The following is an 18,031-nucleotide window of genomic DNA, read 5'->3' as shown; positions in this document are numbered from 1 at the left end:
GATCATTCACATGATCAAACCCAGACTTTAACAGCAAATAAAGGCGGAGAAAATGTTATTTCACGGTTAAAAGCTGGTTAATTAGATTATTGGACTGTTTAGTGTGAAAAGTTGCTTTGTGCAGATTGTAATCTGAATACAGAAGTGTTCACCTGTACGGTTTCTGACACAATAAACATAATAATAACATGAATGTCAGTATGTTGAATCAAGTCCATCAAAGTTCTAACAAAAAGTCCTGTTACTGTAATTGCTGGACTATTGTGCTGGATTGCATAACATTGTATAGGTGTTTGTAGCAATGCAAACAGCTCTTAAAACATTACTATTAAATACATACTGCAGAAAAAACAGTCATGTCATGTCATGACATACTAAAAACATACATCCTTTTCCAAATGAAATCTATAGGGGTTATGATTATTACCATATATAGCCATGGTTTTCAACTAATCCACCATATTAGGATTCAGCATGGATGTACCGCCATCTTGTGGGTAAAAAAAGAGCTGCAGAATTGAATGATTACTATGGGCTCGTCATTACTAAGGAACCTCTTTTCACTTACTTTAACAGTTCCTTTGATTCAACATTAAAATAAAACCATTGTTAGTGCAGCTTGTAGCATATCTTTGGTTCAATTGTACTGCTACTGTCAGGATATAGCAGTTTCAGCAATGATAAAGTTTTTTTTTTTATAAAAGTCATTGAGCCTTTAATACATAAATAATTATAAGTCAACAATATAATAGGATTGTGAAATTGGGTATATGCATAATAAGCAGTTTTACTTTTTGTACTTTAAATATATTTTCAAACTAAAAGTAAATTAAGAATGCAGGATTTTTACTAACAGTAACTGTGGTATTGCCACTTTTACTTAAAGTGCTCATATTGTGCTTTTTGGCTTTTTCCCTTACCTTTATTGTGTTATATATCTTGTTTGTGCATGTATTAGGTTTACAAAGGGAAAAAGTCCAAAGTCCACCCCAAAGGGACTTACCATCTTCCAGAGAAAACACTGTTCACCAACTGCTCCAAACAGCTCCATTGTAGTCCAGCCGTGACAAACGCTCATCACTTTGTAACACACGTTATAATGCTGCGTTATTATGGAACCCATGCAACTTCTAGGAAGGACCCGCCCTTCAATAGCATTCACACGCTACTATTGGCCAGGCATCGATGCTTACACAAGGTAACCGATTTGTTCAGGTCCTATCCCCTGACCAATCGGTTAATCTAACCTTAACCACTTGAGGTCAATGCCTAACCCCAACCAATCGGGCTGCTTTGTAGGGCGGGACTTGCCTAGAAGTTACGTGGGATCCATATTAACACTATAATGCTGGCCTAGCTGCTAGCGTGGCACGCCCTCATATGCTAGTAGTGCTGATCTAGTTACTGTGCATGTGCACTCCGAACAAAGATGGAACAGAAGTGTGATGCCTCACTCGGTAGCTAAAACAGAGAGCTCAACGCATAATGTGCAGTACAACAAAAATATAGTGTTTTTGAAAATTAAATCACATAAACCTATTCTGGTACACCCTCTAAATAAAATGAGCATAATATGAGCACTTTAAGTAAAAGATCTGAGAACTTCTTCCGCCACAGTTCATATTTGTTCTTGTTAAGATAAATAATATTGAATGAAATATCTATTCCTGCACTTTGACCATCTGAGAATATGTACACTATGGAAACCTGATCTTTCAGCGTGTTGTAGCGCCACCATTTGTTCCTAACATGCAGCAAAACAGGCATTTCTACCTCCAACATGCCTCAGGAGAGTGATTTATATCCTGCTACAGCTTCATATGAATCAAACTAAAGTGCTGTGATATTTCAAAAATTTTTGTCATCTCCCCCAAAATAAACACATTCTGGGAACCTGCTGTGGAGTCCTGTGTTTATTTTTGCATAGTGCTTGGTTGGCCATCAGCCTGGGTAAAGTGAATCATATGTTTCAGCTATTTCCTTGCTTTTCGTCAGCCTTCTTTCTGCTCTCGTGTGCTACTGTAAATGTCATAGATTATACATTAAAAAAAGTTTCTTTGTTTATTTCTCTGAATTTCTATAGCATACTATGTACTCACCGACCCATAGTCCAAAGTCGATTACATTCATTTTGCTTTATATTGGCTTTGTTTGGAAACTTGATACTGAATCCAGTTGTGTGGAGCTTTTATAGCCAGGGTTAAATGGTAGGCCTGTGCAATATCCACATTTAAGCAAAACACCCTGAGCCACAAAGTAAATTCATTGTGGTCCAGTTTGCCTGAAAAAAGGACATTTCGCCTAAAAATGTTCACTCATGTAGTGTTAACCCTACCACTGTTGTTTGTTGGCGTGGTCCTGCTCTGAAGCCTCAGATAGTCTAGTTCTGAACAACAAATTTAGTCAGGCTTTAGTCTGAAAGGAGTTCTAATTACTGGTTTTCTCTCCTGTGTCAACAAACAGCTGATGGATGGTGTTACATTTAGAGATGATGCTTCCAGAAATAAGTAGCTGTTGTCGGAGGAAAACAACAAAACTATGCATTTTGAAGCTGGATGAAGTTTACAAGTAATTCAAAACTAAACTAACCATTGACCTAAATGAGTTTAGAGTTTATTCTTCAAAATTCAGAGCAATATTTGAAACAAGGGGTCCTTGATTCGGACAGGACGTGGACAAAAACCCTCTTTGCATTCTAGCCTAGTCGTTTTATTGGCTGCATATTGATGGTTGATTTTATCAGTTGTAGCTAGCATATTCTGTGTCAAATGGCAAGGTAATACACCTTTAAAAGGGCCTTGTCTATAACAAAGTGAAACGTAAGGCTTAGCCCCACTCTAATAATTTTGTACAGTCCCTAAAATGTTTATTTTATCAGGAGATAGTGAAATGCAAAGTTGTGTATCATCTGCATAGATATGATAACTGATAACTTGTGTTTCCTGAAGATTATTTCACTCCTAAAATAGTCATATACAGTACATGAAGATAGCCTTTCTGTAATTATATTTAGTACTACATATTCAGTTTGGTGGTACAATAAGAGTTTTTATTTAATCTCATGAGATATTCTTAAAATGTATTATCCAAATTATTTTATTTAGGAGTTGAAACTGAGACATGATCATGCCTATCAGCCATTTAGATACTTTGCATGCCGTAAGCTCAGTCAAATAATATCCTCAAGTGAAGCAGAGGGAAAAAAAATTAGAAGACCCTGCCAGCATATGGCAGCGTCTGAAATAAACTTGAGGAGGAGGAGGGTGCTGATGAAGATGGCTCACATTGCAATCTTCCACAGAGGTCTTGTTGACTGTTTTGCAGGGGAGAGCTCATCAGCGTGAAGGAGAGAAATGTGAATACGCAGAGACGAGGGGCACTGCAGTGTATCTGCTCATTAGGTGGGCGACGCTGTAATTCAGAGAGCGAGCAGCTCTGCAATCAGGGGCCTATTCATTAACATAGGGGGCCCGCTTTCATCTGTAACCACTTGAAGCTGCCAATCACCGAGGTGGACGCATTACACGATGACAAACCGGGGCGGCTTAAACGCTCTGGGATGCTTGTGCACAGAGAGAAGACATGCCTAAACGCTGCCTCGAGCTCTCGTATCTGAGAGGGACTTTAATGGGGAAGAAATGTGCGTTTTTACAGTGTAGTGCTGGCAGGTGGCCCAAACTGTGTCAGCCTGATAATCATCTCTCTGCTCAGCATATAGACAGCTTTTGTTCTAAGATTTCATAAGAAGGAGCTTCATTTTCCTGAACAGGTGCCCTCCAGGATTGAAATGATTGAAAGTGATTGATTGAAAAGTTAAGTTCAAAGGTAAAGTTTAGGAAAGAATAATAGTAGCCTACTCCATCAGTCTTGTTTTTTATCCTCTGATATAGCCTACATGGTGGAATTTCCAGAAACACCAAGTTGTGGTATAATGAGACAAAGGGAAAGCTTAGACAACATCAGGTCATTCATAGGTCACAGGTAAGGGACAAGAATATTCGGCCAATAACCAAACCTCTTCATAAATATGTATGTGTCTCTACAGATTCAGGGAATCTAGGCAGCTGCATGATAAGGGAATGTTTTGACTGAATGACGGACTGAATGAAAACTAGGCTTTAGTTAAGCCATCTGTGTTTACGGCGCCCGCAATATCTTTGTTTTCATTGAAGGTTCAGATAAACACATGAGTTTTAAATACACCTTCAGGAAGACAGGAACTTCAGAGAGTTGGGGATGGCACGACACGATAACACACTGTAGCCTACTGCCTGCCTAAATCTTCTCCTCAATTGAGAGTCCATTAACTGCTTCTGTGTAATTCATCATGGTCTCCCGAATCTTCTTCCCATATACAGTATGTGAAATGAGTTGTGCTGCTCCTGAGTCTACAGTACACTCCCACACAAAAAAACACACATACATGTACCCAAATATCTAACAATGATGCAGACCCACCTGGTCCATTCAAAGTTTGGGCATCTTTAATTAAATCTCTGAGCGGTATAAGGGAGCCTTTGTGTGTATGTTTTTATCTGCTGTAGTTCTACTGTCTGTGTAAAGGCACTGCTGTCGTGTTTCTGACATTCCTGCTCCTACACAAGGAACAGGAGAAACACTCTTGTCACTTAAAACTGTATTAATGCAGATGTGATTGCACTGTTTCTGTATTTTCTATAATTCTCTCAGAAAGATGTTTGGAAACCTGAAAGGTTGGGCAGAAGTACAAAAATGCTCTTGGTAACGACTCTTTAAAGGAGTAGTTAGACATTTTGGGTAAAAACACTTATTCACTTTCTTTAGAGACCCAGGATCAATATCGCTCTCACGTCTGTACGCAAAACATGAAGCTGGAGCTAGAAGACTGTTAGCTTAGCTTAGCTTAGCTTAGCATGACGACTGGAAACGGGGGAAAACAGTTACCCTGGCTCTGTTCAAGAAAAGTAAAAACAACAATTTGCTATTTTTACGGAGGTAAAATCACTGGGGATGCAGCTCTATTTCTTGGCCGGGAGCAGTTGCAACAAACAAAGGGCTAGCTTTTTTATCCCCCTGTTTTCAGTGTTTTTGCTAAAATAAGCCAAGTGGCTGCTAGTCTATTAATAGAGTGGCAACTTTTCCCCTTTTAATGGATGACCATGGGACCTGATTTAGGAAGAAAATATGAACTGTAGTGAATGGCGAGAAACGAATAATTGTTTGATCCGGTTTGAATCGAGCCACCGGAAGGGGAAGGACTCCGTCTCTCTATCGATCTTAATTAACTCTTTGCAAGCAAGCAAATAAATGTATTTCCCAAAAATGCTGAGCTATTGCTTTAAAAGAAAACTAATTTAAGGGATCCTTTGTGTATGTTATGTGTTTATGTAAAAAATATATACCGGCCGATAAATCATCATTAGATTTTCTTAAACTCTAAAATATCAATATCTCGTCCAGCCTCAAAAATCCTGTATCAATGCCAGGCTGATGGTTGCTCTGGGGCTTGTGAAACCAGACATGCATGGATGTGGCACACTCATGAATTTACTTTAGGGGTAAAAAAATGGCACATTGATCCAGTTCGGAAAATCCAGATCTAATGATATCCTTTAACTCAAAGTATCCCATTCGTTCTTCACATCGCAGCCCCTTAAGTGCTGTCAATCAATGTAACAACTGTGGATAATCTGTGTTAAAAGGCCTCATAAAAGCCAACAAGCTGCCGGATCAATAGCCATGCTCATAGTATTGATTACATTTCCTGTTAAGTACAGCATGTAAATTGGAGATGATGTGCAGGTTTGTCGCAGAATATTGCTCTCAATAATAGGTTACTGCAGGTACTTAACCTCTGACAGGTGACCTTTTGATTTTTGTAGCACTTAGTATGAAAATAGTATATACATATAATATAATGTGGAGATGCATTCACATTTCTGTCTTTGAAAATGTGTGTTCATCCAGACATTGTCAGCCACACACACACACACACACACACACACACACACACACACACACACACACACACACACACGCACACACACACATGCACGCACACACACACAAAAACACAATCTTGCTCTCGCTGCATGAGTTAATTAAACCTGATCCTCAATTATTCATTTTTATAACAGCTCTGATACATTTTTATTAAAATGTAGCAGTATTTACAATGTACAATCACTGACTTATTCCATTTCAAGACACATTTAAAAGTGCTTTTTTTAAAAGTGAAGTTTTGTTCTGAATAAATAAGAGTTTTCTGACAACAATACAACAACAAACAACAGTAAGCTGCAAATGTGCTCATCACCAATACAAAACAAATGCTGAGGTTTAACTGTAATACTGCTACAACACTCCCTTTTTTCATATTGCAGCAATATGATTAAAATACCTTGTATGAGTGGGTAAACAAAAGGAAAACAATCCTGACCTGATTCAATGTTTTGTGTTCCACCAAAAAGAGGAAAAAAAATAAAAGTGGTTTTCTTCTCTTCTCCATGTTAACATCAAGACGGGACATTTCTCCACAATCTGCTGTCTTTAAAAGACAAGTTCAGCTCAGCAGTCTCACAGCAAAGAAGAATCCAACTGATTGAAAAGGAATCACCGAGGTCCTGCATGCCCCGGGTGATTAGACTCCCAAACAGAGCAGATTACTGACAGTACGTCCCAAAGGATTTTTTTTCACAACATCAGAGTGGTGACGACGCAAAAAAGGAGACGCAGGAGGTCAGCGGCTGATGGGAAGCTGTGGTAAAGGGATGGACGGGTGGGCCAAGTGGCCCGGGGCGGCGAGGACGGAGAACGGATGAGCTGCACGAAGAAGACAAGAGGAACAACATGAGTTTGTGTATAGCAATGTAAGCATGTTAATGTACTTTAGTGAGAGAAAATGCTGCTAATGAGGGATAACAACTCCTGAATGATGATTGAAGCCACAGAGGAACTTTTTGTCCAATGTAAGGAAAGAGATTCAGGATATTCAGACTGCATATTCTCAAAACTACACAGTGTTTCAAACTTTGGGCTTAAACACATTATCGGATTATATCCTTTGTAAATCCTTTCAAATCAAGTCATTTTTATTTATATAGTCCAAAATCACAAATCAAACATTTGCCTCAAAAGGACTTTACAGTCTGTAGGCTACAACATATGATACCCTTTATCCAGTAACCCTCAATTCGGATGATGAAAAACTCCCCCAAAAAACCCTTTACGGAGGAAGAAAAAAGGAAGAAACCTCAAGAAGAGCAACAGAGGAGGGATCCCTCTTCCAAAATCCTTTGCATTACCCATTGCATTTGCATATTTCTACTCAAGCGTAAATGAAATGGTTTTGTACATTTTGTCTTACAGCTGTGACAAACTGAATGTGTATTTTACTTTTTAGTATACTGAAAAAATGCCTATCCCTTCAACATGTACACACCAGACCCAAATACACTTTATACTGAACTTTGGTCCTTTATATTTCTTTTTCTAATCCTTATTTATATTTGTATCATAATTATTATTCTTTATTGGGTATTGTATCTGTGATTTTTGTAGTAGCATATTATAGGGTAGTTTAAATTATAACAGTGCATCATATTTTATATACTGATCATGTTTTTATGTTAAATTATAATCTGCCTGATAACTAGTAACTACAGCTGTCAGATACATGTAGTGGACTTAAAAAGTACAATATTTTACATGTGAAATGCAGTGTAATAGTAAAAAGTATAAAGCGGCATGTACAAGTAACTCAAATTACTAAGAACAGCTGATTATGGAGTTAAAATTTTTGGAAATAGAATATAATCAAAGCATTTAAAGCAGTGAACGTCATTCTGCTTTTTATAACATATACTTCTCTTCTTTTGTGCAACAATAACACAAACTCAACAGAGTGGAACTGACATAAAGACCTTTAAACTCACTGTCCAGGTATCCATGCAGGGCAAACAGATGTGGTCGGTCCGGGCTGGTGAACGGTGAATAGTGGATATCGTCTGGCAGCGATGGAGGCATCCTGGACATCGGCGTGCTCTGAGAGTAGCCACACTGAGGGGGCTGCTTTTTGTGTCGTGCACGGCAGTTCTGAAACCAAACCTGGTGAAATAATATGTATAATGTGAACAAGCAGCAAGCAGGGGGGAGATACATTAACACTGGAAATCAGGAGCTGTTGTTCCTTTTACCAAATCCCATTTATTTATTTATATATCAGTGTGGTGTGGGAGGATTTTACCCATCAGAATAATGGTTTTAGATTGTAAAACCTAAAATGAAACTTACTCTGAAGTATGACACTGCTAACCTTCATCGGTCATTGGTCATTAGAGAGTTTAAGTGTTGAAAATGGTCTGAAGTCTGGTTGATAACACGGAGGATGCCATCTCTCACTCGACCATCCCACAGAGTCCTTTTTTTAGCAGTTTTGTCTCAAGTATGTAACTAAGGGATGTATACATCTAGTCCTACAGAACAGATACTAATCAATAGTTTCCATCCAAATCTGAGGGCTCACAAGTTGATAAAATTGGGATACAAATGAAAACTATTTCAACTTTCTAAACATTTTGTCCTTTTTTTGAAATACTGAATCCTTTACCTCATCTGGTCTCTAAAAATACTTTGAATCAGGCAGTTTCAGAAGGAAAACCACGTCACAGGTAGACAAGATTTCATTTTAAGGGGTGACAAGCAACAACATTCAACAACTCAGCTAAATGAGTTTTCATAGATCATTCCACCCCGACATGATGAACTCTGGGGGAAATTCACTGGATTTAGGTGGTGATCTGTCTAAAACAGGGGTATTCAATTAAAATTCAAAGAGGTCCAGTTAGAGAACATTTTCTCAAGCAAAGGTCCAGAACATCATAATGTCTAACATGCCTTATTCAGTGCCATATATTTTGAAGCAGCCTAGAAGTTGTATCAACGTCTGTATGTAGTCAACAACTGACTGTCAAATAAAATAAAGAGAGTACAATTCAATAGTATTTCAACAATGTTTATTACTAATTTCCATATTGAACTGCACTCTTTAATCATAAAATAATAATAAAAGTTTTTTTTCTCTTTTCAGGTAAAATAAGGTTTGCATTTAAAAATGAAATAAAGATATTTTGAAAAGGCGTCTTAAAATAAAGTGCTTAATTTTAGAAAAAAAAACCTCAACTGCATTTCAAATATAAACAATCAACAAATATTAACAACTAAACAGCTTTAACACTTTCTTTTCTCTTTGTTCACCTCTTCCCCCACCACTTTCTCTTGCTCAGTGAGAGAAGTAAGCTCTACCTTGTGATGTCAAGATTTTAAATCTAGGCTGGAATTGTGTCAGGGCCATTCTCATGCACATGTGTAAATGGTCATCTGTAATCTTGGAGCGATATTTAATTTTAATAATGTTCATGGTAGAGAACGCTGCCTCACAGGTGTATGTGGAGCTGAACATGGTCAAGATGTACAGGGCCACTTTCCTCACATCTGGGAAAATGGTCTCTGAGACAATTTGGAACCAGAAAGTGGCAGGATCAGCTCGTCCAAACTGCTCTTTCAGGGCCACATCTGCTTGGAGATCAATCAGTTGCATCTGGAGAGGCACAGTCTCTGTGCAGGTCTAACTTGAAGACCTCAAGTTTCTAGCCTGACAAGCCAGACCCACATCAAGATGTTGGGTCTGGGAACTCACCATTGGCAGGGCTCAATACGAGGGGCGGGATAAATGGTTGTCTTTCAAATTCCATCTGCACGCAAAAGGATAGCGCTACAACCAACCAGAGCAACGAAAAAGGTAGCCGAGCTAGTTGATAGATTAAACTTTTGCCGTATCCGGTCGGCAAAAGTCCGAACACATCTAGCAGCAGCAGCCAACTTCTTTGTTTTCAAGTAGCAGGGAATTCACATGGAACCGTCACAACTCTGCCGTCATTATGTTAAGCCCGCCCACCATGTGATTGGCCTGACTAGAGTTTGGTTTTTCCAGCTCGCAAGCCAACGGAGAATTGCTAGATGACCCTGGCTGCAAATTACATTTGCTGCCGCTAGGGTGCGTTTAGATTTCTAGGCTATCAAGTTTCCTCTGGAAGGAGCGGACAGCTGTCATCAGGTCACAAACTGAATTGTCCCTGCCCTTTAGCTTTAAATGTAGTTCATTCAGGTGTAAAGTGGTATCAACCAAAAAAGCCACAATATCTATCTTCTTCTCATCTTCCAAAAATTGAGAAAAGTGTGTTGCCTTCTGGCTCTTCAGCTGTGCCAAGAAAGCTGCAATTTCTTTTCTGATGGACCAAAAGCGCTCCAACACTTTGCCTTTGCTGAGCCATCGGACATTGTTGTGCAGCAGCAGGTCATCAGCATTTGCATCCATCTCTCTGAGGAATTCCCTGAGCATGCGATGCTGATGGGAAGAGGATGCCCTGAGGAAGTTTATCATTCTCATCATTGTGTTCATCACCTCAGCATACTCGTCTGACAGGGTGGCGCACAGGACTGTTTAGTGAATTATGCAATGGTAAGCGATGACCTCAGGATTGTCCTCTTTCATTCTGCACTCATGCACTCCTTGACGATTCCTGAGTCTGTGAAAGGTTTTTTATGTTGTCTCAAAATCCAGGCAACTTTAAGGGAACATTCATTGGCACGTTGTTGGGCGGTGAATGATTGTGTCAGGACTCTGGTGGATGGATCATATTGGGCTCTTAGATCATGTATTTTCTGTGCCCTCAGTTTGGATTTGAGTGGGTATGATTGTTCAAAAGATTTGTGCTTTGTCTCGTAGTGGCGCTTCACATTCCCGCTTTTAATTATAGCAACTGTCTCAGAGCATATGAGGCAAACTGGTTTTGAACTCCCAGTTGGAAGCATGAACATATAAGAGTCGGTCCATTCTGGATTAAAAACTCCTGTCAATTTTTCGAATTTTTGAGCAAGCCATGTCCCACTTCCCTCACTCACTTGATTCTTTTGTCTCTGCCTCTTCTACTTGACTCTTTTTGAATTTTATTTGCGTTTTTAGACTCCAAAAACTCAAATAAAATTCAAAAATGTAAAGATGTGTTTATCAAAAAAAATACTGGCATCTTCATGAGCCTTCAAAAAGTATTATGTGAGTATTAGATACTGCATATTCTAGAGCTAATGTAGCATAATGTATAGTTCAAAGCGGTTGTGATCTGCTCAAAGATTGCTTTCCCCTTTTTAAATAGTTTAATTGGAACAATTTTCAGAGGCCTGAAGAGGTAAACAAAAGTCCATTAAATATCTCACGACCCCTTGAAAATCTTTCAACCCCCAGCTGGGAACCATTAGTCTAATAACTTTTAAAATTGCATCATAGAGTGTTTTATTATTTCTTACCTGTATGACTCGTCTGCTCAGTCCCGTCATTTCTGCCAGTTTCTGTAGAGTCTGAGCGTCAGGGTTGTTGTCCTGAGCAAACTGAGACTGCATCACCTGCACGGACACACAGTCATGAACGTCATGATCCCCCACACACACACACACACACACACACACACACACACACACACACACACACACACACACACACACACACACACACACACGGTATATGTACCACTGCACTGCACCCACACACCTGCAGTTGCTCAGCAGTAAACGATGTCCGCGCCCTCTTAGCTGGTTTTGGTTGGCAGTCCTGATCAGAGGGCAATGCTCCTTCCAGAGTTAGTCCTGTGCCTTTAACAGAGCACAATCACAACAGGTCTCATACTGTCACTTCACCCGAAAACTACATTTCAGTCATTATATTGTGAAGTTACACAAAACAACGTAGGCATAAGTTTTACAGGCCAATTTTCTTGCGGCTCAGCTTTGTCCAAACAACCCGTGTAACAAAATGTTTTCTTGCCAACAACCGCACAGTCCAAAGTTTTTATACTGTTACGGCCTACAGCAGAGCGCAGACTCACACTAGAGCAGTGATCATTGCTGTAAACAATATAAGAAATAACAAGGTTGGTATGTATTTTAGGATCCATATGGAACATAACAGACTTTTGCTTTTTTTCTTCTAACTGTGATTATTTTTCTTAGATTTCCTCAAAACTACCTTCTTTTCCGAGTTCAGTTACCTGTCCTAAACCATTTCATCTCATGTTTCAGAAATAACCTCTGTTTAAACCTTCAGATCTTTATACTATCTTGAATTCAGTAAGTTAACAAAGATCAAATATTGGTATTTCATGTTGAAAACATTTTTGATATAATGATGCATTTATAATGAAACAAGGTTCCTTGTATTTTAATATTTCACTCGATATATCTGGATTGAGATCAAAGAGAATATAGCCGTGATGTTGTCAGCCAGTGTGGAAAATAACTTCTTTTTGCTGGTAATCCAAACGGAGACCATCAGAGACGTAGGCTATGTTTACTATAATTGTTACCATTTTCTGCAGCCCTGCGGAGGTTGTCTAGCATGATGTTGTAGTGGCTGCGGCAGAGCACCCTGCCCTCCACCAGGCCGAACTCCTCCCCGGTGGACAGCTGCCTCTTGCAGGAGAAGCAGGCGAAACAGGCCAGGTGGTATACGCTGCCCCGTGCCCGCCGAACCCAGTCACTGGCGTACACCTGCCGGCCACACTGGGCGCATTTAGTGCCGAACCTACTGTGAGGAAGAAGGAACCAGGCAGGTGATGGTCAGCTGTAGGTTACAGAGCTCAGTTAAAAGTACGGATGACCTGATCCTTTTCAGATTATTTAAATATTGAGTATCTGCTAACCAAACCCTATCCAATATTTGTTCTTTTTTTCTTCTTCTTCATATTACAGCTACACAGCACCAGTCCATGCAGATGTCCTGTACAAATGTTTATGTCCTTATGTACTGTAAGTTGTGTTTAATGTTTTATGTTTCTGCAGAACAGGAACCTGCTGGAAACCAGTTTTTAAACTGAGTCAGGCCCGTTTATATTGTAACTTAATGTTACTTTTAACTTTCCTGTATAATAAATGAAAGAAAGAAAGAAAGAAAGAAAGAAAGAAAGCACACTGAGGCTATTTACATTCCATCAGTAAAACTATAATTCTTTGATGGTCTGCCATAATATTTTAGCATAGTTTGCTGTCTTTTGTATAACATCTATACAGAGGAGTGGTATTGTTGATCTGTTGTGGCAGGAAGCTTTGGGCAAGAGTCAGGCGGCCTCTCTTCATCTCCAGAGTAAACTAAATTCTAAAGTTCGGATGCAGTTTTTCAACCAAAAGCATCTCTGTGTATCTTTCAGTCTCGGTGTCTTGTAGGAGGAGTGGTGAGGTGGCTTTTTTTACTGTGCCCAGGGGTCAATTGTCTGTTTATCTGTCCATGCAACTTCTTAAAAAGGTGTCTGTGTGCAGTGGTGGAAGAAGTATCACCGTCCTGCATTGAAAATGTTACTTACGTAAAAGTATGTAAGTATCATCCGGAAAATGTTCTTAAAGTATAAAAGTAAAAGTACTCAATGCAGGAAAATCCTCACAATTTAGAATCTGGAAACGATCAAAACAGTTCCGTCGATCAACTAAGTGTTTAATCAGCTAATCATTTCAGCTGTACTTGTAGGCCTGTATATTGTTGGGTAGTTTAATTTATAATTAAACATCGTATTTTACAAACTACATGTGTTCGGTGTGCAAACATTTTAATTTGTAAAGTAACTAGTAACTAAAGCTGTCAGATTAATGTAGTGGAGGTGGGGAGGGGGGGGGGGGGTCCACTTAGCTCTGTCAGTAATCCACCTCTTTTCATTTGAGGGTTGTGTTCACTGTCATTTTACAGTCTGAGAATTTGTTTCAAAAACATGGTTTAGTTAGTGGTTTGCTGTGATATATTATATAAGGCCTTGTAGACCAAAAGCCCATCATGTTCCATGCAGAACATATTTTTCACTGAGAAGATTAGCTGTAAAATCCCCCTTGAACAATAAACCAAATTATGTCCAATAATTTATCACCTGAATAAAATAATATGTATGTCATTAGTCATTGTTCCACCTGTTACTGGAGATGTATTATTTCCATTTAAAGGTGAAGTGCCATCAAATAGCTCTTAAAAGCTCTTAAAAGGTAGTCTGAAATATTTTGTAAAAACACGTTTTTATTGGGATCGAAGTAGAGAAGAATCAATCTATCATGCTGCATGTCAAGAAACAATTATGGTTTAAAAAAAACATATTTATAATGTTAATATACATATTTGGTCTGTCCGCATGCCTTTTTTATCAATATAAAAAACAACAGTAAGGATGCTCTTCAAGTCTCTATTTAAAGCATTTGTTTATTAGGGATCGTTTGCAAGAATTTGGGGATTTAATTGGAGATTTACAATAGATAAAAAATATCAGTATCAGAATTTTGGGTGGCGCAGACACAGCTTTACCCATTCGTTCAGAATTTTCATTTAACAGACAAATGACAATTGTATTGTATTTTCGCCGTGGAGGCTGTTCTTCGTTGTTTTCTTTGTTTTTCCAATAGCCTACTCAACAAATGCGATTGACGTCAGCAGTTAAATGAATTTGCCTCGAAACTACAATGATGAACCATAGTTTTAGTGCAGTCTTGCACAGGCAATTTGCAATTTATTTTTCAGAATAAACTACGTCGACATGGCAAAGCAACGCGAATGGGGGAGGGGGGGCGGTGGCGGTCGAAATAAAATAAACTTTTAAAATAAATAAAAATGTGAAAGTAAACGTTTGAATAACCACAATGCAATAATCAACACATTTGAATTCAACGCCATTCAAAATATGTTAATTCATTATTAATTAGAAAAATACACACACACACACACACACACACACACACACACACACACACACACACACACACACACACACACACACACACACACACACACACACACTCTCTCTCTCTCTCTTAAAATGATATCTAGTGACTCCATTACCGAATTGAGCTTTGGGCTAGTACTTATTAAACTGAATAGTTTCACATTTAATTACGCTTTTATTTTATAAAATTAACTTCACTGATGATGTAAAAAAATAAAAGATTGTAAGATTATAATTTCTAGAAAATGCTCGCGTCTTAAAAATAATCAGTAAACAGATGAGAAAGAAAAAGGAAAGAGAAAAGAGATGTAATACCTGAAATAATCCAGTTTGCAGTAGATTTCTTTGTTTTTAACGTAGCAGCTGTTGTGTTGGCGCAGAGACGCTCTGCAGACGGAACACTCCAAACATCTCAAGTGCCAATTCAGGTTGTTGACCTGTGGAGATTCAAAACAATATCTTTACACTTATACAGACACGTGCACTGAGCGTGTGACTGATAATCAGTGCATTGAGACTTTCGTCGAGATGTTAAACAACGTGCCATAGCCTACATCTTATTGTTTAATTCAAAGCTCAACTAACTAGTGGTGCAGTTTTGGTTATTTATTTATTATTATTTATTTTTTTTTACAAACGGAAGGAAGAAAGAAGCCTCACAAGAAAAAAACGAATTGTAGGATATTACTTAAAATGATCACCACATCTACTTTGTTCCTATTTATGCTCATATTTTGTTGAGACCAATCTCAGCTAGTATAGTAGCCTAGCCTAGTAAAGACAAAATAAAGAATTGAATTAAATGAAAAGCTACAAACCAAATTAAGAGAAGGAGTTGGATCTTAAATCGTTTGGAGCTTTGCGGATAGGCTATTATCCGCTATTTATTCTTTCTGAGAGTGTAAATATAGATCATTTTGCCTCGTATTTCTCACCTTCAGTAGGTATCGGTCATGGATCTCCATGCCGCAGCTGGCGCACTGGTTCTTGGCCGCCGGAGGAGAGCAGTGGCAGGCGGCCTCCGACGGACTGGACTCACCGGACTCCTTCTTCACCTCCGATTTAGACTGCGTCAAAAAAAACACGGTTTTGTATCAAAGAAAAGACAGCTTCATCGACTTTGCTGATCCTTCCTCCCCTTGTTTATTTAAGGGGGGGAATCAATTGTTTTATTAGGAGTAAATTCATTATAAAAAAAGACTCCGTGAAATAGTTCAGACATGGTAACGTGAAGATCTAATCCTGGAAAAACACATAGCCTATCTAACATATTTTTTTCTAAATTAAATTTACTTCCAAAAAGGCGTTATTTTTATCCAGTGGCTATTCTTTATATTTAGCCTATAGCCTACATTAATTAACTTACATGTAGCCTATACATCCGCGCAACAAGTAGGCCTAATTTCAACATTTTATATTTCATTTTGGCTACATTTTACAACACCAAGATTAAGCCTAAAAATGTTGCATTTTTTAAAACTCTAATCCGCAAATTAAACGTGAATAAATAGCGTTTTGATGACTTTACTCTCCTCACCCCTGATCATAGAAACATACAGCCTTTAGTTACTGTCTAGCTGATTAAACTTAAACCTCTGCCAAATCCAGAGTCCTGCGGAGGTTATCCTGCATGTAAAAAGTTCAGGAAGAAGAGGAATCAAAGAACCTTACACAGATTGAAAGACAAAGAAATCAAAAGGCTGCAAAGCAAACTCGTCCAGATGTTTGTGACTCACCATTTTCGGGTCTTGAACGCTGCCTATTTGGAGAGAAGATGGAACTTGCTCTGCGCATTACGCATCTCTGCCCCAACCCACACTATATCCGGTACAAAACAACGAATAACAGTTTCTCGTGCATTTAAACCCTGGCAACAAAAGACATTTTGATGCAATTAGAAGGGGGAAAAAAAAACTTATATGTGATCGATCATTCCTCTTGTGCGCAATAGGAGGCTGTATTCCCATGCAATCAAACGCAGTGAAAAGAAAGGATGGCACTATCTGCAATTAGCGGTGGATTGAAATGCTTCGCTTGGTAAGTGGCAACCCGAGTGTCAATTTCATCTGGCAATCAAGAAAAAGCAACCGAGCCACCAAGCTCAGAGAGAGAGAGAGAAAAAAAGCGGCGCATTCTAATTTCAATAGCTGTATAATCGAAAATCGAAAAATCTCCAAAGTGAAGAGGCTCAATTGGAGATCGGTCTATTCATAACAGACAATGTGAAGAAACTGCAGCTGATCTCGAGGCATAAAGGAGCTTGATTGTCTCGTTCTCATGATGGACCCATTTAAGTACTTGAGGCTCCCCTGGGTGATTACAGCTGCATTCATAAACTGCCAAAAAATCTGCGTTTGGGTGGCAATCCGAAGTCCGTGTTGTCCTTCATTTTGTCAGAATTAACAGGAATGCAAGATCATGTTAATTGCAGCTACGGTATAAATATTGGAGACAGTGAAATAAAAAGAGATGGCCTATATGGGAATAGATAAACATATACTTCATACATGGAAAGCCTCCCAAAAGCAGCGAAAACATCGTCCAATAAGTTTCTCCAGAACATCACAAGCTAAATATCCAAATAATTCCGTGAGACATTGTTCTTTAAAATCGACTCTAGGCTATACTCTCTTTCTTTGTCTTCAACACAAAAAAAAAAATAATCCAACTTCATGAACTTTGTTGCGATCAAACCAGTGGCACCAGTATGCGCCGTGCCTCCATGACAGACTGTCCGCTGTGGTTCCTTCTTTTCGCTTCGACTCGAAGTTTACACCCTGTTCACTCAGACAGGATGTGATGCTGCCCATTGGACCGGCATGACCCGCGGGTTTACCCTCCTTTTCTGTAGGCTCACAAGAATATTTAGGGTATGAATTCATTAAAAAACAAAGATAATGGTGATAATCTGGCTGAAATCACCCACTACTTATCTTAAATTTCTCTCTTATTTTCTGAAAATGATGGTTGCAGACTGGAGGCCAGAATTAGTTTATGGAAATCTCTTCACTGATTGCAAAGTGATGGGGAGGTGGGGGGGGGGTGTGTGAGAAGATAATGATGCGAACTTTACACTGCTAATTATCCATCATACAGACCTATAATTAATTTGTAATGGACTTTTAAAGTTCATTTTTGCAGTCTTATCCACTTTTCCTTGTTGTCCCTATTCAAGGGAGCCTAAAACAACGATTACATGCACTTTGAAATGGTTATTAGAAGGGAAGTTCCTATAAAAAAAAAATCCTTCG

At 38.8% G+C, this 18,031-nt stretch overlaps 1 protein-coding gene across 2 annotated transcripts; it reads right to left on the bottom strand.

The window, feature by feature from the left end:
• Positions 1-6,119: 6,119 nt before the first annotated feature.
• Positions 6,120-17,543, bottom strand: si:ch211-236k19.2 (LIM/homeobox protein Lhx6). Of its 2 annotated transcripts, XM_036009012.1 has the most exons (9): positions 17,288-17,543; positions 16,517-16,647; positions 15,716-15,847; positions 15,096-15,217; positions 12,396-12,616; positions 11,585-11,685; positions 11,344-11,439; positions 7,914-8,085; positions 6,120-6,801 (listed from the first exon to the last, which is right to left on the bottom strand). In XM_036009012.1, exons 2-9 carry the CDS (start codon positions 16,517-16,519, stop codon positions 6,719-6,721), a joined length of 930 nt encoding a protein of 309 aa, XP_035864905.1. In that variant the 5' UTR covers positions 16,520-16,647; positions 17,288-17,543; the 3' UTR covers positions 6,120-6,718. The 2 variants fall into 2 exon arrangements, with proteins under 2 accessions (XP_035864905.1, XP_031161709.1); XM_031305849.2 differs by having other exon boundaries at positions 16,517-17,537.
• Positions 17,544-18,031: the final 488 nt, after the last annotated feature.

This window comes from Sander lucioperca, chromosome 2 (genome assembly GCF_008315115.2).
Source record: "Sander lucioperca isolate FBNREF2018 chromosome 2, SLUC_FBN_1.2, whole genome shotgun sequence".
NCBI classification, from domain to species: domain Eukaryota; kingdom Metazoa; phylum Chordata; class Actinopteri; order Perciformes; family Percidae; genus Sander; species Sander lucioperca.
The sequence above is the reverse complement of the archived record's forward strand: the minus strand, read 5'-3'. Positions and strand labels throughout refer to the sequence as shown.